Source organism: Astatotilapia calliptera, chromosome 3 (assembly GCF_900246225.1).
Source record: "Astatotilapia calliptera chromosome 3, fAstCal1.2, whole genome shotgun sequence".
Lineage (NCBI taxonomy): Eukaryota > Metazoa > Chordata > Actinopteri > Cichliformes > Cichlidae > Astatotilapia > Astatotilapia calliptera.
In genome coordinates, this window is record NC_039304.1 from 31,795,502 (window position 1) to 31,822,889 (window position 27,388).

General features: G+C 37.8%; 1 protein-coding gene across 8 annotated transcripts in view; it reads right to left on the reverse strand.

Moving 5' to 3' along the window:
* Positions 1–111: 111 nt before the first annotated feature.
* LOC113019273 (potassium voltage-gated channel subfamily C member 1-like) overlaps positions 112–27,388 on the reverse strand; it is a 49,884-nt gene continuing 22,607 nt past the window's right edge. Inside the window, exons 3-7 of one of the 8 annotated variants that reach the window (XR_003271995.1) lie at positions 19,497–20,478; positions 17,656–17,850; positions 15,752–15,772; positions 995–7,837; positions 112–759 (exon numbers count right to left, since the gene is read on the reverse strand). Coding sequence is in view for 7 of the 8 variants with exons in the window: in XM_026162862.1 (XP_026018647.1) it covers positions 7,683–7,837; positions 15,752–15,772; positions 17,656–17,850; positions 19,497–20,478 (1,353 nt within the window). In the remaining variant the exon portion in view is untranslated. Of the gene's footprint in view, positions 7,838–11,404; positions 11,446–15,751; positions 15,773–16,559; positions 16,689–17,655; positions 17,851–19,496; positions 20,479–27,388 lie in introns of those variants that run through there. The other 7 variants (XM_026162868.1, XM_026162862.1, XM_026162864.1 and 4 more) reach the window with 7 other exon arrangements.

Consider the following 27,388-nt stretch of genomic DNA (forward strand, 5'->3'; position numbering starts at 1 on the left):
AAATGGGCCATATATATGTATATATATTTATGAATATATATATAAAATATATGTGTGTGAATGCCAGGTGTTTTAATGAGTAAGACCAATCCTTTGTCTCTCGTGTACTCGTTTTTTGTTTTTGTTTTTTTAACTGGAAAAGGAACCCAAGAGGAAAATGACATCTAAAAGATCCCTTGAATGCATAAATTCCTCTCTCTGTGAACGGTTGATGAGTTAAGTCAAGTTATTTCCCAGCCAACAAATGCTACAATATGTTAGCAGAGATGCTACATTGTTCATTCAGTCCCGTTGAAGACGTGTTTTTTTTTGTTTGTTTGTTTTGTTTTTTCAGAAACTCAAAGTTGCTCAGTTGTTCAGTACTGTAGATAGCACTGAGTTGGTCTTCATACAAGATGGCGAGTATTAGTGTCAGAGCGATGTCATCTGGAATGTGAACTAAGGGGTCCTTTTTTCTCCCAAAAGTGTGTAAGTGCAATGCTCAGTCAGTTTGCCAAAGGAAAGGAAAAGAAAAGGTCAGTCAGACAGCTGTAAAAAGTGTGGTTGGAGTTCCGAGAGGCTGCTTTGGTAACAATGTGAGGAGCAGACCATATGATTTTTTAATTCATGATTAACCTCTGGTCTCTCTTGTCACCCCAAAGATCTCCTTTAAACTGTCCATCCGTGTCACACCTGTCGTTATGTGGCTCCCGCCGCAAATTTGTGTTTACCAGTTATGGACTCTTCATTAGAGAGAGGGCGAATGCTAGAAACTTAACACTGTAAAGAAAAGAACAGAAAGCCATTAATATCAGGTCCACAGAGTTTGTGAAATAGCATGCACAGTAAAACGTTATAAACAAACTGATTAATTTATAAAAGTGCTTAACTGATATAAACCAGTCTTAGTTGTAAAGTCATATTCTGAATGTCAATAATAGGGACTTTTGTAATCCAGGTTATTAATTCTGTTAATATTATGTAGAATAGGAAAATAATCAAGGATTGCTATTACCTGTAAACTGCAGGTTAACAGTGTCAGAATGAGGTTCACACATTTAAACTGTAATGACATCTACAACAAGCTACAAAAAAACCAGTCTGTCTCATAGATATGTACAGACAGTAACTTTGCATATAACTTAAGTTCTGCAACTCTGCACATAAAACACGAGTGTAGAGGTTGCTATTTTTAGTACATTCCTGTAAAGTCCCATTTTGACAAATTTCATTCTGCATTTGTGATGTTAGCTGGATCCCCTCCGTTGTGTCAAAGGAACAATGTCGCAAGGAGCCAAATATGGCAAACAGGATGGGTGGTGAGTGAAGACTGTGTCATTGCGGCACGCACCACAGTTCTCTAGCAGTCACTGAATATATTACTCTGGGGTCTATGGTGAAATCACAGATGCAGAGTGCAAGTACAAAGTGGACGTATAGGAAGCAAACTAAAATGACAGCGCTGCTGGGTGTGGTCCAGAGCTGCACAAGGAGATAAGTGAGATTTAAGTTGGGATAGATTTTGCTTATTATGGGCAGAGTTGCTGTACTTTTTTGTAATCACACATTTATAATTTATACTCAGGTATCGGTGACGATAAAAATGACAGCTGACATTATTAAAAAAACAAACAATAGACTGAATGAAACTTGCTACCAGCCAACTGACCAACTTTGCATTTCAACTTTCAGTGAACACAGCAGTCATTGTTACATGAGTGAGTTATGCACAGAACATTTCAAAGCACAGAACATTTCAAAGTGAGCAGGATTAGGGAAACTCTAATCAGTTCTTCACTAGTCTGTGTAAGTGCGTGTGTGCAAACATTTTCATTTGAATGATTTGTATACTTCACGGAAAAGGACATTTTTGACATTTTGACACATGGACACATAGAAACATACTGAATGCCATTCATGGAGGTTTTTACATCCACAAAAGTATTATTGGACTTCAGATTGTGAGATTGTGGCATTACTCCCAGACACAGTTTCAGGGGTTTAACACCTACCCTTAAGCTACACTTGAAAACACAGCTACTAATTCCAGAAAATGCTTGTCAACAACACCACACTATGAAGTTCATTCATTTAACAAATCTAGCAAATTTTGTGATGCCATTAAACATCTTTCAAGAAATAAAACACTTCTGTTGTGGTCACACCAGCAAACATTAATGTACAATACAATTATCCATTGTTGATGCTGTATAAGCTCTTCCTGTGGGTCCTTCATCTCTTCATTTGACTTCCTTCTTCTATCAGTATCCAGTAGAAAGGTGCCAGACAAAAAAACCCAAACAAACCAAAAAATAAAAACACAGCACAGTAACTAGGAAAAGTCACTTTTGCAGTAAATGTAGCTCACAAGCTTACAATTACTGCTCAGTACATCTTAATTTAACCAAGACATTAAGTGAAGTCACTGAATTCTGTTAATATCAATAAAGTATTTTTTTTACATGTGTTAAATGCAGACATATAACCATTACTGTATATGACTCTCTCCTATTGTCAAGTGAGAGTTCCTATGTATGAATATAAATATATAAATTAGCCACTATTGGACAGTAAAACAATATTATTTGTCTGGTCATAAATTACACTTTAATATCTTTTTCCTCAATTTAGTATAGTTATGTTTGCAGACATCTTCCACAGCCTTAGACTCATACTTTGTGTATTGCCCAAAAATACACAAAAACACAAAATACACAGTGCACAAAGTTGAAGGAGGATGAGATTCGTCGTTATTGCTTTGTTTTCTTTTTTCATTTTGATAGATATTGCAATAATATTGTTATTGTGAAAAATCTGACATTGTGACAGCCTCATTTAGGATCTGATGTTTTGGGGACAAAATATGCAGTTCTGACTGTGCCTTTGTCTTATTCACTCATTTCCACACAACATAGCTACGAAGCTATAAACAGAGCATAAGTAAAAAAGAACAACAAGAAATATCTTTAACATTACACAAATAGCAAATACAGGTGTCTTTGACATTATTCCTATGTTCTTATATTGCTCCAGCACTTTACAAATGTAAATATTACTGCCTGATTTGTTTAAAGGGTGGTGTATGCATTATTTTAATGCATACACCACTAGTTATATTATATATTAGTTATAAATCTGATCCCTAGGGCAAATTCGAGGAACAGTTTAACTAATTTTTCCGCTGTTGGGGATTGACATTGTTTGTTTTATTCTGCTATGTCCAAGACTTTGAGATTTTATTCACTCATCATCCTCTTAATGGCCACTACAAGTTAGTCTAACTATCTTGTTATGCACAATAGTGACACACACAGGCGTTTAACTGAATTCACAGTTTCACTTCCACCCTTCTCAAAGCACAAAGTTCAGCTTCATTCTCTTCCTTTCTAGAAGGTTTTTACAATACAGTCCTGCATATTTTCCCACAAAGCTGCACATTTATCAAACGTTTTTTGATACATTAGTCGTGATCACTGAAATATTCATACTCATTGTACGTTTATATCGATTAACATAAAGCACATGTACTCAAATCAGTTCTTATCAAAGCAAATACCGAACTTACACTCTGAACCTTCTTTCATGCCATCATTACAGGTCACTGGATAATTACATAGATTTTTAAAAAAAAAACCCTAATCATGTGATAACAGTAAAGAAAAAGATAATAAAAAAAATGCAAACATACCTCAAAAGTATGTATTTATAACTGGAAACCAAGTTTGTGCATGGGACTTTTAGGATTTTTAGGGAAAGCCAAACATCACTTTACATGCATATGAGATCAGAATCAGTGGTTATGGAATTTCTTGCCCTCCCCTCATATGGTATACATACATAGGTTTTGGCTTTAATGTATATGTAGATACAGATATGTACATATTTAGTAAAAACCACTGACCTATTGAGCATTACATCAAAGGTCTAGCTAGTTAAATCTAACTTTAAGTTAAGCCTACATGGGCCTCATAGAGGCACTTACAACATACTGCCTGTTTCGTTTACTTAAACAATGGGTGCTTTGGAGGATTCTAGGTTATTTGCATTTGCCACAACTACTCGTTTCTCTTTTTACTAAACATATAGTCAGTCGATTCAGAGGCAATACAAACTGAATATAAACAAATGCAGTACTCTTGTAGTGTTAATGTTAGGATAAGGTTGTGTGAGGTGTGGTACTCCCCTCATTCGCTGTTAATCAGTTAAAGCATTCAAGCAAAACAATCCCCTGCAGACATTGTAAATGATGGATGGACATGTTCTTTTACTGTAACACAAATTTACATTCTACACAAAGTTGCATAACATCCGAAGTCAAAGCATCTGCAAACTATAACATCCACAATGGGGATGTTATAGATTGCGTAGACATTCTATGATAATACAGTACAGTAAGTGGGCACAAAAAAGGTTTAACGAGCACTGAGAAGCGATGTGAGCAAACCTTATAGTCCAAAAGATTTGCTTGTGTGGACTAAGAACATCTTTGAGCATGTGATCTAGACCAATCAGTGATTCATTTCACTTCACAAAAGACTTCTCTGTAGGATAAATTAATTGAAAAACCTATCCCAGAGTTTTCCTATCTTAACTGTACAAGTCCAGTTTGACATTTTACATCAAGTATCTATCAAAAATGCTTTCATTCACAGGAGAACTAAATCTCGGCATGCGGTTTCGGATATTTTCAGACAACACTAAAATGTTGTAATTTTCTGACATCATAATCATGAAGTGAATCAACCTAACGCTACTTTGGTCTGAAAATATATGCGATGGCCTTCAAAACCAGCAACGGATGAAGCCAGGCAAGCATTACTTCTTACAGTGCCTGAATGTCAAAATCTATCCTAACGCAGACACTAAAACATCATTCAAGGAAAACATTCAAGTGATGTCACAGCTTTCATGTAAACGCTGCATATCTAGGTTCACAAATATAAGGGGTCTGGAAGCATGTGGATAGTAAGACTTCAAAACAAGTATGGAAATACTTTCCTTTTACAATTGTCTGTAAAAACTAGTTCTGAAGCATTTTGATTTTTTATTTTTTGCTCTCTTCAGTCTATGTTCCTGTTGGTTAAGAATCCTATGAACAATTTACAACATTGTATTATTTTAATAGTTATTTTAGACAACCAGTGGCATTAAAATGTCATTTCTTGCCATGAAATACACAGTATTCATGAAAAAAATACAAAATCATTAAAAAACTAAAGCGATTTAAAATGACAGCCTGGACATCAAAAAGTCTATATACTGGCTTGAAATAAAACAAGAAAAATGGCTCGTGTCATCTGAATAACGTTTGTACATTTACAGCTGGTATAGCTAAATCAATGATAATGAGGAGATTGCCTGCTAAGTCTGTGCATGTTTTAGATTAAAAATATATCTGTGTATTTACATATGTATGTGCACAGCATGTTTTCCAGCATTAACGTAATGTTGCATGTTTATTGCATTCGTGAATGTGTCACTATTTTTAAATCGTTTTTTTTGTTTTGTCTTTTTTGCTTTTGATTGAGATTGCTGAAGGTAAAATTATAGCGACAGCCCACCTAAACATGATGGTTTATTTGAAATTATTAAAGAAAATGTCAAAAAACCCTTCAAAGCATAAATGGTGAGGAAGAAATTAATTAGATTTAGAAAAAAGGAAGAGGCAAGTTTGATTAGGTGGTCCAAGGTTTTCATTGTATACTTGTTTTGTAATATTATCTGTTTCTGATGCCGAGACACAAGCTTCAAGAGTGAGCAAATTAACAATGATTGTTAGTAAAGTGCTTGCATTTGATTTGACTGTATAGTTAATTAAGTAGTAATCCATATCTGACATTGTACATTTGTTCTAATCTTCTTGTTTATAAATACTTTGCATTTAAATTTCTATAAAACGTTTTAGACCTACAAGTGCATATTTCATTTATATCACTGTCCTGATTATACTTCAAAGGCCAACTCAGTCATTTGCTACCATAAAACAGAAGATTTTGCTCCTTTGCCAAAGGCCATTTCAGAATAACCAGTTAGCATGCGTTGAGCCAAGCAGTCCCACTTATATGTAGATATTTGAATGGTAAAATTTCTCACATATCACCCTTCACTATAATTTGTTATCAAAAAGCTTAAAAAAAGACCTTGTGAATGTCTGCCTTACTGGTATAAAGATTTGGCTGACATGTGGGTAGATTTAAGGTTTAGATTTTGCTGTTATGTGGCGATTATATGATAGTGCATTTGAAGGAATATTACAACGCAATGCAAAATAATCCAGTGGAACAATATAATAATTGGGGAAATAAATTAGCGTTACAGGGAAGTAAATATGGAAAGCAATAAAATCTGATTTTTTAAGCTATTTTTTCTTAAGTTAATCATAAGCCTTAATTTTTTTTCCAAATCAGTTAAAGTGTCTAATGAAACAATACTTTTCTTTGTTAATGAGTATTGGCTTATCTATATTAGACATCTAGAATAACAACAGTAGCAAGTGGATCAAGTGAATGTGCAAGCATCTAACAAAGGATTAGACAACGAGACAATGATCGTATGTATTGGCTCCTAACAGCAATACAATATAAGAACTATTATTTTCAAGAGACATGTTCACACTCAGAATTAGATAGCTCTTTTGGTACAATAAAACACGTATTACTTTCATTTGTTTCTGATTTTGTTGACATCCCCTAACTTTGCTGTGTAAACTATCAGCATAAAGTGCCCAATGACGTCACAATAATGAAAATGAATTGAGTGTTAATTGAGACTTACATAGGATAAGTTTTTTTTTTCAACATTGTGGAATGCTTACGCGGCGCTGTGTTCACTCGCTATATATTTATTATATTATCTATATATTTTTCTTTGTCTTTGGCTAAATAAACTAAATTACACAATATGGACAAAAGTACTAAGCCACTTACGTATAACACTTACTGGAGCTGCTTGACTATGACTTGACCATTTTTGTCCTGATGTTAATACCAGAGGAGCTGTGGAGGTTATTGACCTTTATGTGTGACCCTGCTTTGTGGCCACATTACAACAAAACAACTTACAGTTGATTATGGACTATCTTGGAGGGAAGACCTTTCACTGACTGACTTATTGCAATGGTGGCATCCAATTACATTTTTTAGAAGTGGAAAAAGTCTGTTGAATGAGAGGCAAAATGTCTTAAAAACTGTTTAAAAAATGTGAAGGATTTTATCCAGCTGTGGCAATGGCACACGTGAAACACCTGAATTCAAAGATTAAGAGATGTGGCTCAGTAATTTTGTTCATATCATGTATCTTGCTCCATGATTATTTCACTGTATGAGTGTTAGGAGTCTAAGTTAGTTTGGTCCAGAATTCGCAAAAATATTCATCTGAAAATGTAACTGAGCACATTTTTATAACACCTTCTTGATGCATGGCACTATTTTATTCACTAAGCAGCCCCAATCAGTTTTACATTACTTGTAATTATTTAAATAACCACTTATCTTTAAAGCTAAATTTTGCATTTAACTCCACCTAACATGCTTCATAAACCATTTGATTCACAAGACAAGATCTCATTCTTTCTACATTCGAGTTCATTGTATGTTATTGCTATTGTATTTGCATGGCGTACAATGCAAATGGAGGCTTCAACGTAATTGGTCCATGGCTAATCTGCTGCATCTCTTATCAGCCAATCATTAACACAATTTCTGCTACAAAATGGAGGGGATGGGGGAACGACAGCGCCGCAGAGGTCCTGGAGCCTCATAGGTCTCAAAAGGCGGGCTAGTAATAGGAGCGAGTCGCAGTGCTGACCCAGTCATTCCCGATATGTTATTAAGACTGCGAGATTTTTCATAGCCGGTTGCTTTAAGACAATAAATATAATAATAAATCAGTTTAATAAATTGTTTGTATTTTTTTTATGTCATGTGCGAATAAATGGAAAGAAAATCAGTGAAATGTTTACAGATAATATGAAAAATTCCCATATGCAGAATGTTTTTTATGAAGGTTTCATAGTTTTGAAACATGAACATGAGGTTGAAGATGTTAAAAGTAGGAATTAAAAAAAGAACCACAAAAGTGAAGAGAAAAGAAAATGAAGGATATTAAATGAAAATCATAAAGACATATAAAGGACAGACAGAGACAAGACAGACAAGACAAGAAAATGCGAGTTATGATATGCCTTTTTTTCCTCAAAAAACATAAACGCAAAAGATTTGTAGATATTAAAAAATTTAACACCAATAAACAGGCCATTGCATAAATTACCCAACACCTTGTGAACGGTAACGTCCGATGTTCAGGTAATTTGGACAACTATTTGGCCAAAACCGCAGTTTACACAACAGCAAATACTCTGATATCACTGATACATTGTAGTTGACCACATGAAGTTTATGTGGAATCATATCATGCTTTGTCAGCAGCCCATTTTGTATTTACTTGGTATGAACTTGGTATAAACTTCAAATGGCCAAAACAAAAATGTCCTCTCAGCCACATTTAAATCACTTTGTACCCTCGGTAATCACATCCTGTTGTGAGTGACTACTGAGTCACTTTCTATTTTGATTACAGTGGGAAACAAAGAAGTTCATTTAAAACGCTTTCCAGCTACAAAAGGACCTTTAAATTATAATGCGTGACACTTTGCATTTAGCTTAACAAATAACCAATTCATCTAAGACTACGTTTCCTTTCCCACTGTATTTTTGGTCCAAAACACTTCATGCATACACTGAGCCCTTCTTGTAGGAAGCAGCCACAAACAAGGTTGTGTTGTGATCACAGTGTTGTTGCATCAGCTGTAGTGAAAGGCCCCATTGTTAGATAGCAGCTATCTGCTCTAACAATGACTGACTGACTTATAGTGAGTGGAGTTTTATACATTTACTAGCAATATGCTCATGTTAGCTGAAATGAATGTAATGCTCTAACACTGTGATGCTGGAGCAGAGTTTGTGGTTTCTGTACACTTAAGTTATGGATGTAAATTTTTGTCAAACTCCATCCACCATAAGGCTGCGTCAGACAACAAAGAACAGCCACTGATCCAGTGTGACACCCTTTGTGTCTTCCTGTTGCAATGGAAAAATATGACAACATTCAGGGTCAAAGTGGCCGATTCTACCACTCTAGATAACCAACCTTAAATCAAAGTATTTCTTTTTTTTTTTACTCAAACACTTTCGTCAGATGGTACCTCAGTGACATATTAATGATGCATATTTGCATCATTAATATGTCACTGTACTGGTCATCTTTGGAGTAACATACCACAACCACTTTTGAAAAGCTGCCTGGCAAATCTGGTGCTGCTTCATTCTCAAGTTAAGTTAGAGGAACGTTTTTCTCATACCACGCAAATGCATCAAGACAAACTGTCAGTTTACATCAAGTGGCAGCCATGTATAGAAAGACTGCTGACTGAGTACAAGACGGGAGGAGAAAAAATAAACAAACCTGGTATGTTGTTGGAACTGAACAACGCTTGATAGTGTGCTTTCAGAGTGAGAGTTGAAGATCAAAACTCAAACATCTCTGCTTATTTATTCTTAATATTGTTTAACAGTTAAAATAGTCAAATTGAAATAATCTGAAGGTGCCTTTCCTACAGCTAACAAGCAAAGATCTTTTTATGGCACAATGTATGCTTGAAATCCAACATGATTTTAAGTTTACTGTTCAGATTCACATGTAAGAAAAGATGTTTTCTTTTCTTTAAAAAGGGAAACAGAATAGTCATAATCGTGAAGGTTTACAAAAACAGTAAAGGCTGAATATTAGACAACTTCTAATTTGGATTAATGCTCTGCATATCTGAAGATATGACGTATGATTTATGGGGGTTCACAAAAAATAATCCTTTATAAGAACTTTTAACAAAAGTCGATTCTTTGATTTTAGTTACAAATTCCTTCCAGTATTTTCTATATATTGTTAAAGATCACCATGCAGCATGCTGAGTGTTCCACTGTGCTCGCGTAATAGCTATGTTTTATATACACTCACTCACTTTATTAAGTACACCTTTTCAACTGTTAAATATGGCAAGCATCTAACTAGCCAACCACATGTCAGCAAATAAGTTTATTTAGGCTTTTAGGATATGGTTGTTGGTGCCAGTGACTTAGCACCAAGCTGGTCTGATTTCAGAAGGTGCTATACTGGGATTTTCCCACACAAACACCTCTAGAGTTTATGGAGAACAGTCCAAAACTGCAAAAATATCTATTGAGCTGCATGTCTCTGGGTGAAAATGCCTCATTGATGCCAGAGGACAATGATCAGACTGCTTCAAGATGACAATAAACACTTGCTACAACTGAGGTATGCAGAAGAGCATCTCTGAAAGCTGATGTACTACAGTGGCAGAAGAATAAAACGGGTGCCATTCCTGTCAGCTAAGAACCGGAAACTGAGGATATGATTGCCACAGGCTCACTAAAACTGGACAACAGGGTACTGGAAAAACATTGTCTGACCTGAGTCTCGATTCCATTCGGATGATGGGGTCACAATTTGATGTAAACAGCATGAACCCATGAATGGTTCAAGCTGCTGGTTGTGTAATGGTGCTGGGGATATTTAGTTGTCCATCCCTTTATGAACATGGTCAGAAGTGTACCAATATTCTGATGGCTGCTTCCAGCAGGATGTCACAAATCTCAAATAATCTCAAAGTGGTTTCTTCAGCATCACAATGAGCACCTTCGGGATTTTGTAGAAAAGGAGATTTTCACCATGGATGTGCAAGAGAAATATCCAGCAACTGTGTTATCCTATCATAAAATCATCATCGTCATCATCAAAATCGACCAGCAAGGGGTCACACCCGGTATTAGCAAGATGTACCTAATAAAGTGGCCCGTGAGTGTATATTCAAATAAAGTTGGTAATGGTGGTCTTCTTAATTTCTGGCTTTAATATGATCTCACTGACATTTAATAAACTGATTTCTTCAATCAAGCTTTTTAATGTGATTCGTAACACTTGCCGAATGGCATATCGGTAAAAATGGAAATTGAGACACAGAAAAGCAGTTCCCATTTGTTGATTATATGAAAGGTGAAAGTGATAGAGAGCAATGAGATCAGGTGGTAACATGGTTGTGATGGTTGTTCAGCTGACAATAGTTTGCTTTTGTCACACACAGACTTTGTTTTAAAAAAATCCAAGAAGAAGAAATATTGTGAAATGAAAATAAAATAAGTTAATCATGTCTCGGCCACTGCAGTCTCTCACAGTCTGCTCTCCTCCTCTCTGGGCTATCTGCTGCATTTACAACAACAATCATCTGTGGTTTTGTGCTCTGGGATTCTCTATCAAGGGAAACGGTGAGTCTGGCTGTCACTGTATTCAGTGATGACATAATTCCTGCCCAAAGTCACACTTAATTTACACTATAGAGGGAGTATGTACCTACCTAGAGTCAGACTTTAGTTACACTTGCACTGCAGTGGCGGCCTGGGGATGGGATGGAGAATGAGTGTTAATCACACAAGGAGAAGGCTATGTCGAGGGAAGACACAGAGGAACAGAGACAGCACTGCAAATATTGTTGCCAGACTGTTTACCAAGCACATAATCATGTGAAATTAAGACTGACTCAAAAAATAGCCTTAAAAACACACTGTACAGTACTGTATGCATGTGTGAAGGCAATAACCTGTTTTCAATCACTGTTTATAGCGTCATTGACTGTTTGATTCTTTTCTAAGAATGGCCACATACACACTGGTTCATTCTTACATGGTTTAAAGATCGTATGATCTCCTGTTACCAATAATGAAATGTACTGATTTGGTCATGACCTTTACTGAAGCCACAATATGTGCATACACTACATACAGCTCCTACTATATCTTCTAGAGAAGATATAACATCCAGCTGCATCCTACATCCTTTAGTTTGTAGTATGTAGGTCAGACGTATGCAGTTCATGTCGAACCCAATTAATATTTTATGTCCCTGCTTCTTGTACATATATGTGAATATACGCTGTGCATACATGTGTATCGGTAAAAATCTGGCTCAGAGAGAATATTTGCAGAGTGTGATGGGGGGAACACAGTAAGACACACACAGTGGTACTGTTACAAATATCAGATCATGCATGGCAATGTAGAGCGAGTTTTACATACTGTGTCAACCGTAAAGAGAACACATGAGAGGACTGACAAGTGTTACCACATAAAAAACTTTCACACGGGTTATAGGAAAAGGCTTTTAGGAGTTACTTTTAGAGTTAGCGTGTCGCTCTGGTAATGACCTCGAGCACAGACAGAAACAACAGACAGGTCTGTGGTGGCTGGAAAAATATTTCTGCCAACAGTTAACTTTAATCTGTGTCAAAATTAACAATATAAAACAATGGGGTAAAAAAGGAGCAGATGAAATGTCAATGAAGAGCATTTTTTTCCCTGTAAACCTCAGCATCGTATCTGTTTAAAGTCTAGATAAATTATATTATCCTTCCATGAAAATGCTGCAGATTTACTGCGGATTTGCTAATAAGTATTAAAAAATCTAACACCAATTACCCAACACCTTGTGCACGGTAACGTCCGATGTTCAGGTAATTTGGACAACTATTTGGCCAAAACCGCACAGTTTACACAACAGCAAATACTCTGATATCACTGATACATTGTAGTTGATTACATGAAGTTTAAGAAATCTTATACCACTAGTGAATTTATGTGGAATCATTAATTGCCTTGCATTATGCTTTGTCAGCAGCCCATTTTGTATTTACTTGGTATGAACTTCAAATGGCCAAAACAAAAATGTCCTCTCAGCCACATTTAAATCACTTTGTACCCTCGGTAATCACATCCTGTTGTGAGTGACTACTGAGTCACTTTCTATTTTGATTACAGTGGGAAACAAAGAAGTTCATTTAAAACGCTTTCCAGCTACAAAAGGACCTTTAAATTATAATGCGTGACACTTTGCATTTAGCTTAACAAATAACCAATTCATCTAAGACTACGTTTCCTTTCCCACTGTATTTTTGGTCCAAAACACTTCATGCATACACTGAGCCCTTCTTGTAGGAAGCAGCCACAAACAAGGTTGTGTTGTGATCACAGTGTTGTTGCATCAGCTGTAGTGAAAGGCCCCATGAAGTTTAAGAAATCTTATACCACTAGTGAATTTATGTGGAATCATTAATTGCCTTGCATTATGCTTTGTCAGCAGCCCATTTTGTATTTACTTGGTATGAACTTCAAATGGCCAAAACAAAAATGTCCTCTCAGCCACAATTAAATCACTTTGTACCCTCGGTAATCAAATCTTGTTGTGAGTGACTATTGAGTCACTTTCTATTTTGATCACAGTGGGAAATGTCACATTACAAAGAAGTTCATTTTGAAACTCTTTCCAGCTACAAAAGGACCTTTAAATTATAATGTGTGACACGTTGCATTTAGCTTAACAAATAACCAATTCATCTAAGAATGAGCACACTGGACTCATTCTTATATATATATATATATATATATATATATATATATATATATATATATATATATATATATATATATATATACATACATATAAACTAATGATAATTAGCGTAATAACATGAATGCATAAAAAGCACAGATAAGTACGGATTTGCTAATAAGTAGTGAACGTTTTGGCCAAATATGCTCTTGAGAATGCCTTTAACCAGCGAGATTTGCACCACTTTTCTGTTAATTTGTTCCGCTGTTTTGTTGGCAGTTTTGTTTGTCACTCTGATTCAGAAAAGACAGATCGCAGGTGATGGTGAAACTCAAAGGGGATCACAGGAAGAACACGAGGGAAGTCACAAAACACAAAACAACAAAAAGAACTTGTACAAAACACAATATCAAGAGAAAAACAAAACAAAATACAGAATACAGCAAAATATAATTAAAATTAACATAAATCAACTCAATCCACACACATACACCTCGAAACAATATAGCATTCAAATAAATACTTCTTTTTTTTTTTTACCAAACTGCTGGATAACACATCACAGTAATACAGATGCACAGAGCATGTTAGAAACACAGAACAGAACAAAAAAACACCTCATATACATATATAGAGGAAAAGAGTGTGGAGAAGAAGAGAGACAGAGGAAGAGAGAGACAGAAGCCAATATAAACTCCTTGAAGAAGGTCTGGAGGAGTGATTTGGAGTGAGCAATCAGAGGGGGGTGATTGACCGTTTGACCTTAGTGAGCCATGCATACGGCACTGGGTGCGTAGGAAGTCAAATGGCCAACAATCCAACAAAAGAATCTGAGAAGCTAAGAAAATAAGTTGGCAAAAACACCTTATGCATATATCTACAAAATAAATCACAAATAAAGCACACAAGAATGATTTTTAGTCAGCATGGACGAAATCCCTCTTTAAAAACAAGTGGAGAGCAGGGACTATCATAACTGTTATAAACCCAGTGCTTTTTGTTCATTTAATTGATATTCAAATCTTCTGATTCACAAATTTAACAGATTAGTCAGATAAGTTTGAATGCTCCTATATAACTATCTTTTTTCCCCCCAATAGGAAAGAGGTAGGCATCACCTTGGCCAGGTCATTTGTCTAACACGGGGCTTATAGACATGGAATCTTGTTATCAGATACTAGAGACTCAAGTGTCAGAGAAAGTAAGAAACAGATCAAATTGATTTGGTATTTACTGTAAGCACTTAGTACAGTCTCTTCCCCCAGTGCACAAGGCTCAACATTAAAATACACACTAAAACAATAAAGACTTTTATACATCGCTTACCTACAAATTACAAGCTCTACACAGCATCCTAATAACCCAAGCACTTGTTTTGCTCAATGGACTCCTGATTTGTTTTAAAGAGGGATCTTTGTAGCACCTAGATTTTATATTACATATAGAAAACCATTAAAAACTGCAGCGATGTCAGCAACCTCTAACTGAAAGGCTCGGACAGCTCGAGGCTCGCTTACCTTAAACAGCATGAAGCCGCTTTTTCGGTCAACTCTGTCATAGCATTTGTCTTTCTGTCTGGCCGGTAAGTGTTTCAGTCACCAAGTGCAGCTTATGTTCCTTCTGATTTTTCCACAGTACTCATACAAAAGGTCCTAATCTTTGGACTACACTAGGCACTGAAAGCACAGTTATACGGTCAGGGGATAGTATTTCAGATCCATTACACGCTTATTTTGTAAATTAGCACTCTGGTATTATAACTGATTTGTAGGTCAATTTTTTTGTTTGTTTGTTTTTTGATTAATGCATTCTTTAAAATGTTTGCTAGTGTTAAGCATGCCATGTTTCACGAAGTGATATCCCCTGACACAGATGGCTCCAGTGACCCCAGTTACCTTGGGCCTTGGAAAGGTGATATCCAGCACTGCAATCACAATGTGTTAAAGTATCAGTGCAGACCAGCTGATTAGAAATGGTGCATATGTACATGTAATTTTGCAAATCCTTGTGGCCACATCACGGCGTAGCAGGGACAAATGCCACTGTTAGTGCATACAACCAGTGCACGAGTACATGTACATATTATATATACAGGTGTAAATAGAAAGGTGTTGTTTATAGTCAAACATTGTTTTTTTTAAATTGCAGTGTGCACTTCTGTTTGCCAAGGTGGAGGTCCGTGGGGTAGGGAGTAAAACACAATAGGAAGGGAAAAAACTAAATTAAGCCACACACGACAAACACAAACACAACACTCAGACGGCATTGAGAGGACAGAGACACAGTGTATAACATGTAAGAATGAAAAAAGCGCACATACACACGCGTGATATGACACAACCTGAAGAGAGAGACAACAACAACACAGAGGCACATCAGACAACAACATGACCCGCTGTTCCCATTGGTTCTTCTTCAGTGTCTTGCTTTATTAGTTATTGACACAGGACACAACAACGGGGTTATTTTTCATTTGAGCTTCTGGGTGTTATTTGCACATGTGCATACCCGCATGGATGCGCTCTTGCACTCTCATGACTGTATGCAGGTTTTAAGCTCTCACACAGACAAACAAGTAATTACTGAGTGTATATCACAGCGAAATTTTCACATTTTCTCTCCAGATTTTTTCTTTTCTTTTCTTTTTTATTACATCTTGTACAGTGTTCATTGAGATTGTCATTCACAAAGTTATAATAATAAGTACAACATTGGGCTGAGGTTAGGACTCATTGTATGAAATACCTCTGAAATCACAAGGTGAGCCCCGAAATACCCTTTGCAACCCAAACCTTAACATTCACACTGAAGTGCTACCTAACCTGAGCTCAAATGTTTGCATCATTCCACGCGTTCAGGCACAGATAAGTCTTCTTACAGGTGACACAAAGGACAAACTCCATTGAACATTTAGACACAACACTGTGAAAACATTTGGTGTATCTGCATATCTTTTGAGGTCATGCGTAGCATGTGCAGCTGCATCTGTGTTAAAGTGGGCACTACACTGCTGTTTGTGCAATTAAAAAACATCCTACCTCTAGGACAGCCAGATTAAAACTTTCTGGATGTTTCCAGGATACAAGCTCCTTTATTAAAAAAATTTTTTGTTTTTTTTTTAGTGTTACCTCTGGTCTATGGTTTGATCCAGGAAGATGTGGAGTTTGCATTGAGGTCCTGCTGTAACAGAGACCCCTCCATCTTATACCAATCCTCAGTCAGAGGGGAGTCTGGGCTGGGTGCCAGGGCTGCTGCCTCTAGTTTGTTGTCAACAGGGGGGTGTCGAAAGTTTGGAGGGAGTGTGGGGGAGTGTTTCAGTGCAGGTTGGTGGCAGTGGTGGTAGTTGGATTGCAGTAGTAAATGAGGTGTTGGGTTATCATGAGCATGAAGATAATGGACATGGGGCAACGAAAAGGGAAGGCGTTATGGTGGAGCACAAAGGAAAAGAAGGGGTGAAATGAGGGCGTGGATTTCAAAAGGGAAAGAGCGGGGACAGGAGGGTAGATGTGGGGCAAGTTTGGGAGGGTAAGTGGTCAAGGGGTTGAGGGAAAAGTAAATAAAAAGGACAACACAAGGCAGGAGAGAGAGAAAGAGAGAAACAGACAGGGAGAAACAGAAGTGACGAGAAGTAAATTAATGCATGGTCAACTGTCTGAGTCCAGAAGACAGAGAAAGAGATCGTTTTTGAGCATGAATAAATGTGACATTATGGGACACAGAACAAAGTTCACAGACACCGTGGAAAGATGGAAGATATGAATGGCTGAGGCATTGTGAAGAAAAAGGAAAAGGAGAGAGGTAGAGGGACAGAGATTCTTGTCCGACAGAAGAAATAAAATGTGATACCAAGCGGTGATGGAAACACAGACAACATGAATGTGAAGAGATGGAAACAAACAGAGCAGAGCAGAAGAACTTGGTGTGTATGCATGTGTGGTAAATGCACGACTGTAGATGTATGGATGTTTTGTTGCTAGCTGTGACTGAAGTCTCCTAACTCAGTTTATAGTGTGCTGTCCCATCCAGCGCATCTTTCCTGCATGTTTGAATGTGACATTCAAAACGTATAATGACCTATATGTAGTTTATCTGCATTGGCTGCCTCTGCACTTATATAATATATAATGTATGTTTACATCATACTGTGCCAAACATCTTGCTGTGTGGATCTGTTTACATAAGATGTGCATGTTTTGCATATCCGTCTCCTGGTGTGAAACATACCTTTCCGCACATTCCCATCTGTGGCACGGAATTCCCTGGTATTAAGAAGGAAGCAGGCTCTGTCCTGCTGGTAGCGTTCCCGAGTGGGGCCTCGCCCAATAGGACTCCTCTCATCCGGGCTCAGCACCTGGTCGATGGTGGGGCAGTCCTCATTAGCCAAGGCGGCTGAGGCTGCGTCACCATTCTGCTTAGAATCTAGTTGAGGCAAAGGAAAGTGAAAAACACCCAAAGAAGAATCATTGTGCTACAAAATTAAACATCTTGTTTAACTCAAAAAACAATTTCATATCTAATTCCTCTTTTCCGCCTACTCGGCTGTACTTGACTCGACTTGACTCTGGTTAAGACCAAACCAGTGTTGGTTTGTTTGTAACCATTTCTCTTGTTCAAAATTTGCTCTGTTTGATTTTTGTGAAGGAGTCGCTCTCATGACCCAGCCTGAGCCGTCACTACCTGGCCAATCAGTGGAACGCAGGCTGTCGACGTCACATTTTAAGCTTGATGAAGCTCGCTTGGAACCCTGGCTAACAAAGTACTTGGTACCAGATAATACTACCTAATGGAAAACCCTATAAACCGAGTAGAGTCCAATCGAAAGAGAGGCTTTAATGTTGGCAGATGGCTTTCCTTCCCTAAACGTGGTTCTGCCAGAGGTTTCTTCTTGTTAAAAAAAGGTTTTTCCTTCCCACTGCCACCAAGTGTTTGCTCATAAGGGGTCATCTGATTGTTGGGGTCATTTCTAACATTATAGGGTCTTTATGTTACAATATATCTGGCATTAATAAAATTCAATTAATGTGTCCTACTCTAATGTAGGAAAATAAAGCATGTTCTGGTCAATCCTTCTGTTTGTAAGGGGAAGCCAACCAGAAGAAAATGTCTTGTTCTACGCAGTGAATGAGCTGAGGGCCTCACCAAGATTAATATGAATGATATGGAACTATGAGTCATGCAAAGACATGTTAGTAGACAAGCTTTGCATATAATGAAATTTTTACTTGATTGTACTTTCCGAGTCTGGAGTCTGCTATCAAAAGTTTGACTGATACAACTTGCTAATAAAAACAAGGAAAAAAGAAAAAAAAGAAGAAAGAAAAGACACCGCCCACAAATACCTGGAAAAAAGCCAAGCAGACAAGATGTAGTAAAAGCACTGAAGAAATGTTTTCTGACTCACTAATGATCAGGCCATTGGAGTAATGCATTTAAGGTGCATTATTGTGGCATATGACTGACGCCTGATGCTGCAGCATGTAAAAAGCGCGCCAAGAGCCACATTACTTCGCCTCCTGATTTCACTGTTAATGCCAGAGAGATAATATGTGGGCTGACTTTCCTCAATTCGGGAAGTCAGCTCAAAGTTGAGATGCATTAAGCTGTTTTAAAAGATAATTGAGGTCATTTTCCTTCCATAATGTTTGTTTTTTCCCCCCTGACAGATGGAGGCCTTAAGGCAACGGTGAACCTACCAGTTGATCATAAATTACATATGAGTTGTGATGGGCCAGCAATTTCTCCAGGGTGGCTCAAGAATCAGCTATGCATCTCTTCTTGATCGTACTTCCACTTCTTTCTCTTGACACTTTGGTACTCAGTTAATTCTCAGTTAAAAGTCTAAAATCCTTTTGTACGCTTCAAACTACCATGAGCAAACTGTCATATTGATTACAATCATGCAAGTTCGTTTTAGATTGCTTAAAGTGGTAAACAACATAGTGAAACTTGAATTTTATCTTGAACATACACAATTTATTCATTTCTATATTTTCAACAGTAAAACAGATTGCATATGTTCTCATGATAAACATAAGCAGCATTAAAAAACAACAACAAACACTCACCTCTGTTGATCTCTATAATTTCTTCTTGGGCAAGAGGACAGTCACCTCCTATTCCTCCAGACCCCATCACTCCTCCTAAGACATTTCCCAAGATTCTTTGTGGTGATGCAGTAGCCATCGCCAAGGCATCTGGCTTGCAGTAGTTGGGGGACCCTGGTTGTGGCGCTCGGGGGATATGTTTGTTCTTCTTTTTGGGAAGCTTTTGTTTGGCCATAGCCAGAGAGTAGTACATGCCGAAGTTGTTGACAATGACAGGTACAGGCATAGCAATGGTTAGCACACCAGCCAAGGCACACAGCGCACCCACCAGCATCCCTGACCATGTCTCCGGGTACATATCTCCATAACCCAGCGTGGTCATGGTCACAACCGCCCACCAAAATCCAATGGGGATGTTCTTGAAGTTGGTATGGGCACTGGCTGTTGGGTCATCTGGGTCTGCACCAATTCGTTCAGCATAGTAGATCATAGTGGCAAAGATGAGGACACCAAGAGCTAAGAAGATGATGAGCAGGAGGAATTCATTGGTACTGGCACGCAGGGTGTGGCCAAGGACACGGAGACCTACGAAGTGGCGAGTCAGCTTGAAGATTCGGAGGATACGAACAAATCGGACAACACGCAGGAACCCCAGGACATCCTTGGCAGCTTTGGAGGACAGCCCACTCAGACCAACCTCCAGATAGAAGGGCAGGATGGCAACAAAATCGATGATGTTGAGGGTGCTTTTGAAGAATTCAAACTTGTCAGGGCAGAAGGTGACTCGAAGCAGGACCTCAATGGTGAACCAAATGACACACACACCTTCCACATATGTCAGCCAGCTGTCAGTCACCACCTCATAAACGATCTCCTCACGAGTCATGTTGCCCACTGTGACGTTCTCTGTCTTGTTGAGGATGGTGTTGAAGGCCTCGTGCGTCTCCATGCAGAACGTGGATATGGAGATGAGGATGAAGAATAGGGAGATAAAAGCCACATACTGAAAAGAATGAAGAAAAGGGTCAATAAAAAGAGTTAATGTAGGAAGAGAAATCAGAGAAAGAGCAAAAGAAAAAAGTCAAATTATGAAAATCCAGCGAGGCAAAGAACATCAGAGAAAATGTCAGCATTTTAACAGTATAAAACCTCAAGCCAACCGCAAAAGTAAATGCATTAATTATTCATTCAATTTAATTACATTAAATTAAATTTAACAACCAGTGAATGTATAACACTTATACCCTTAAATAGTATACTATCAGTTAATACTCAACTCAATATTTAAAAATGTCTTAATATGTCAGTGTGTATCCTACATATTCCAACTAATTACCACATCTTAGCCAGAAAACAAAAAGTGTGCAGAAAGCTATAAAAATATTTCAGAAGCATGTAGTCCACAAATAGAACTTATAATCAGAAGGGATAAAATAAATAACTGAAAATATGTCTGCCATATTACACTCATGTGGAGAAGGAAGTTTTCACAGGACTTTATTCAGCTCTATGCAAAGAAACTAAGAACGCCTTACTTAGTAATTAGCAGCCAGTGCTGATAATCAAATTGACCCAAATAACTGATCATTAGCAAGTGTGAGCACCTCTATAAAACCAGAGGCTTTGGCAGTTTCCCAGTCTAGAGCATTCAAGTGTGTGTTAACACAATGTCACCATCTTCCTAGTTGTGGACATCCCAGCAAATCCCCCCCAAAATCCAACTGTGCATGTTAAAGTTTAAAATTCATGAAGGTGCAATGAAAAAAAGACTAATAGGTGTGGCTTATTTGAAAGGGTTGATAAGAGAAATACTGTCTAAAAAGAACTTGGCAACATGATTTAGATTTGCAAAGTTGCATCTAAATAAACTACAGACAGACAAGACCAAAGACAGTTTGGTTAAATAGACAGCACCGCATTTGCAGAAAACCAAACACATCACCAAAAACACTTCATGCCAAGTGTTTTGCAGCCACGGGACCTGGGCAGCTTGCAGCCAGTGAGCCAATCTATGTGCCAAACTATTAAATGTCAAATGCGAGGCCATTTCGTCCATCAGCTAAAACTTGGCTTTACAATGTAACAGTGACCCCAAACACAGCAACAAATCTGTTGCAACGTCCCAAAGTCTGGAGCTCAAACTGATTGAAATGATGTGATGAAACCTTAAAAGAGCTGTAAAAAAATAAAAGGAAGAGTGGCCAAAATTTCCTCACAGTGACGTGAGAGACACACAGAAAACAATTAATTAATTAAAGTTTTTCCTGATAAAGGTCGCGCTGCAAATTAGCCAAAACAATCACTGGGTGTATTTAGTTAGTTTTTTACAGTACTGTTTGGAATCCCATTGTTATGAAGATTTCATTAACCTCACTACTCATTTAAATATCATGCAGATGCTTTAAGGTAACATTACCCTTCACACAGTCATATCATTTGGCCTACTTGTGTGTGTTTCTTTAAATTGGATATTTTGACGAGTCTTTTCAATACTTAATACTTGGTGTTCATATTCTTAATGCTATGGTTGCATTTGGCCTATTAAAACTAACAACTCACACTAACTCCCATGCTTTTTTGTTGATTTATTATGTTGTTATTGTGAACCTCTTCTGAGAAATGTATTGCTTATCTTTCCACAACCTGGGTCCTTTCTATATACTACAATATTTTGCATCCCATGGGTTTGCCTGTTCACTTCAGAAATCTCTGCAGCTTTCCTTGACAGAAAGAAAAACAAGCCAATTTAAACCATCACACTGTCCCGCTTCAGACATCTCTGTTTTCCAGTTTGTTTCTAGCTCATCTGCGTGATCTGCAGTTTACTATATGAAGCCAATCTTTTCCCTTCACTGTAACTTGTTCAGTTGTCAGCGAATCAATGACAGTAGTGTGATGACACCAGTGTGCGAGCGGCTGCTGCACAGTCTTTCCCCATTGTGGTCCATTCCTAAGCCCTGCAGTGTATTTATAGATGCAGTATACTTTGTGCATTACCAAATAAATAATAAAACACAACCATGGCCCGAGGAGCAAAAGAGAAAGGTAATTCATACTTGAGTGGAGTCCATATATATAAGAACCATGAGTGCCCTCAGCATATTGTGAGTGCCAGCCTGTATTTTTGGCATTATGCACTTATGTAATATCAAGAGCAAAATGTTTATAAGAAGAGGCTTTATAACTGGGCAAAAAGAGCAACCAGTGCCACTTATGTTTCTTGAAAGGTCTCCTTCCCCCCCACCATCCCTTTTCTTTGGGTTGGAAATTGGATGAGAGCCTACACATATTTTCTCTAAGTGCCTTCATGACAGAAACAGACTGGGCAGAAGGCTTAATACTGTGAGTGGTTGTATTTATTGAGGACATTAGCCAACGAGCATTTAGCCAAAGACGTGACCTTCCAGGAAAATCAGTAAGTTGGTGTCCATCCTGTAATTCTTTTTTGATTGTTTCAACCATTCGTTGGTTGTAATGTTGTTTTGTGTTGTTTAATGTTGGCTCAATGAATCAAGAAAGTGTAATTGCATTTTTTTTTTTTTACAGGCTACCTCTTTGCAGCCCAAATACTTTGGTAATGTATATCATTAGATTTGCTCCTGTTTTTCTCTTTTGCTTTGGTCTGTCATTCTTGCAGCATCTGCTGTCCTTTCTGGTCTGTTTTCCCTCCCGCTCTCCTTCTCCTCTACCATCTATGCTCTTTCTTTTTTTCCCCTCTCTTTTCCATCTCTACTCTCTACCTCTTTTTTTCCTCTGCTATGTTTCTCACTAGTTGGTGTCTGACCTACTTTCTCAGATTGCTGCAGTACTCTCCTCCTCTGTATCATGAAAGCACACACATACACACACACTGAGGTTCTCAAACACCCTCTACACTCCCCCACCCCCGGTATCAACCCCCACCCTCCCGTCCCAGTGAAGCGGGATAGTACCAGTGGGACCAGCACAGGATGTTCCCTTATTGGCCGAGCACCAGAAAGTCTTCACAAGTACAAATCACAACAACGAAGAGAGTTTCACCCTGAAGTGTTGTGCTCATTTTTTGTTTGTTTTTGTTTCTACTGTTCTTTTTATTCTTTACGACGTCAGACATTACTGATGCAAGGATTATAATAATAGTTAATAACTGAGTAGATGATAAGCATGGGCAACTGTAGAAAGCATGAGGATGCAGAGACTGGGAAAAAAGTGTGAGATCTTGTCTTCAAAGTGAGCTTTTCCATGTTGTCCTTTGCGCATGTACGAGCTAACACATACACAAGAGACTGCAAAAAGAAACTTGTGGCAAAACCGTAATAACACTGTATCGTTTATGTAGGTTACACAGGTGGAGACACAGGAGGGGGTGGACAAGTGGGAGGGAGACCAGACGATGCGGATCCATGCGTGGAGAAGCACAAAGGAAAAAGCTGAAGCAGTCCAGAAGCAAGGACATAGAGTAATACGAGCAAGGTGAGAGGGATGGACGAATGCCAAAACGGTTAACAAAACTCAGAGATGTGACCGAGGCAAGATTTGCTCATTGTTCTGATGATGTTAATGTGATGTGACTGTGTGATGAAAAGAAGACTTTTGCAATGACAAGCAAGAGGACAAAAAGTATGACGGAAATGATGGTGAGAGGAAGAGCGAGGAGCCAAAGAAAAAGAAGCAAACCTAACAAGAGACTGAAGGCTAATAATAAATGACAGGCCTTAGCAACTTCTGTCAAACGGAGGGACAGATGGAGCTCTGTGTCTTTTTCCAACATGTTATTCCATACAAGTGATTTCAAAGCTGCTCAGAACTTATGCATAAAGCTAGTTTATATTACTGAATCTCACACAAAGCTGGATTAGGTGAATGTCTGAATGTCAAATACGTCCATCTAATCGTTCTAGCACAAAAGTGGTAGAATCTACACTACCAGCCACTTCATTAGGTACATATGTTCAGCTATTTGTTAATGTAAATATCTAATGAGCCAATCAAATGGCAGTAAATCAATGCATTTTTTAACCTCCTGAAGTTCAAATCGAGCATCAGAATGGGAAAGAAAGGAGATTTAAGTGACTTTGAACATGGTAAGGTTGTTGGTGCCAGAGAGGCTGTCTGAGCATTTCAGAAACTGTTGATCTACTGAGATTCACTTGCACAACCATCTCGAGGGTTTAAAGAGAATGGTCTGAAAAAGAGAAAACATCCAGTGAGCAGCATCTCTCAAAAATGCCTTGTTGATCCCAGAGGTCAGAGGAGAATGATAGAAAGACAACAGTAACTTAAACAACCACTTGTTACAATCAAGGTGTGCAGAAGATTACAGCTGGGCTACAGCTGTGAGCTAAGAACAGGAAACTGAGAATATAATTTGAATATAATTTGAAGGGTCTTACCAAAACTGGTAAGCAGAAGAAACATTTCCTCTGGTCAGATGGGTTTTGAGGTCTGTGACATCGTTCGCGTGGTAGAGTCAGAATGTGGTGTAAGCTGGATCCATCTTGCCTGGTATCAACAGTTCAGGCCAGTATGGTGTGGTGTTGTGGCAGATATTTTCTTAGCACACTTTGAGTGAGTGTTGTTGCTGCCCATGTCCAGACCTTTATGGAGATGGTTAAAAGTGTACAATGTTCTGATTGCTGCTTCCAGCAAGAAATTGTGCCATGATGCAAACTGGTTTCTTGAACAAGATAGTCACCAGATCTCACTCAGTAGAGCATCTAGATCCTCATTATGGAAATGCAGTCAACAAAACTGCAGCAACTTTGTGATGGTGTCGTATCAATACGTATCAAAATCTGTGAGGAATGTTTTCAGCACCTCGTTGAATCTATGCCATGAAGAATTAAGGCAGTTATGGAGGAAAAAGAGGGTCCAACCCAATACGAAGCAAAGTGTACCTAATAAAGTGTCCAGTGGGTGTTTTAATCTCTTTTCACTTTTGAATTCAGTCTTTATGTTGTTGTTTTTCTCATTCACGTACCTCATATACCTATATATAACATAATTATGTGGGCTCAGACACAGTAGATGCACACACCTTAAGCTTTTATACATCATTTTAAAAAAGGCCAATTTTTATCTACTCACATATTAGCACCAAAATATGAAAGTTAAACAACTTTGTTTGAGCCGATCTGACAGTGAGCTCAGCTCACGAATTTAATACAGTGAAAATAATATTTCTGCTAAACCAAATGTAGCTGAGCGCACTGTTCACGAGCTTGATTTGTTGCAGAATTTTGTCTTAAACAGAGCAGATCTATTTAGATTATTCAAACACACACATCTAAAAGCTGATTTGATTCCAGCTGCAAGAATCACTTCTGTTTACACTAAATAACATTTTCTTTTAACCAAAAAAAACAAAACAAAATACCTCCAGTTAACTCAACACAAAGGGAAAACAAAACAAAACGAAAACGAAAGCGTTAATCATCTGTTTTCATCAATCAACAAAATGCAGTGAATGAACAAAAGAGAAATCTAAATCAAATCAATATTTGGTGTGACCACCTTTGCCTTCAAAACAGAAAACAGCATCAATTCTTCTAGCTACACTTGCACACAGTTTGTGAAGGAACTCGGCCGGTAGGTTGTTCCAAACTTTGGATGTAGACTTCCTCACATCCTTCTGTCTCTTCATATAATCCCAGACACATTTGATGATATTGAGATCAGGGCTCTGTGGGGGCCCTACCATCACTTCCAGTACTTCTTGTTCTTCTTTACGCTGAAGATAGTTCATACTGACTTTCGCTCTGTGTTTGGGGTCATTGTCCTGCTGCAGAATACATTTAGGGCCAATAAACAATCATTTATAATTCTGAAATCATTCTTTTGTTTACAGCATTTTTCACACCTGCCTAAAACCATTGCAACTGTACCTGTAATGCTGGCACATCAACTCTTCAGCTGTTATTTTTAACTTATAAATGACTAAATTAATACAAGGGGGAATTTAAACTGATATTTTGGGTGTTATAATTTAATCTGGAACAGTTTTAAAACGATACTTGATGTAATAAAATTCAGAGGCGCTGTATATTTTTGATTCACCGTGCCAAAACCTTTAACACCTGCTGAGCTGGCACATAGTCGGACTGCTCTTAATGAGAGGCATTGGCTGACTTACAGAAAAAACAGAGTAAGTTGAGAAAAGGTATTGTTTAAGTTTGTTTAAGTTAATTGCACATTACACCGTTCATTGTGCATTACATGTGTACATATATATTCTGCACCCAGCTAGATTTGCTTGTAGTTGTAATGTGGTTGTAATCTCAGGTGTACCAGTACACTAATATTTTAAGGTATTACACCCATGGGTAAGAAGTCTGTGACCCCTCTCTGATGGCAAAATTGTAAGTTATGACCTAACAGTGGCTGAGGAGCTGCCATCGTCCACATGGAGAATAAACAGGATTATAATAAATTATAGTCAGTGCTAGCTCTAAGCCCTGAAAATTTATGTTTTTATCATCTGTGTTAACCACACTGACTTCTGCTATATAATGATATACAAATATCATAAATATAAAAGAGTCAAATATAAATTTATAAATGTATCAAATGAAACTGCCATTAAGATGGACCACAAGAATGTGCATGCTCTAAATGTCCGAGTGAGTCTTTGTGCCGTTCTGGCTGTTTTGTGCTATAGAGATGATTTCATTACAAAAATAATGATGACTCAATTAAGCATCATATGAGTCACGAGTCACAGTTCTTGGGTAAAATGACTGTTTTTCACTCTTTAACTTAACAAACAACAATATTTACTTACTCTTCCATCTTCCTTTCTTTATTAGCAAATTTCTTGCTTCATATTAAATTAAACTTTTGGAGTTGGATGTTTTTCCTAGTAGGAAATCTCATACACAGAGGAAAGCACTCTGTACTGAGAAAGCTTGACCTAACAATGACAGATAAACGTATTC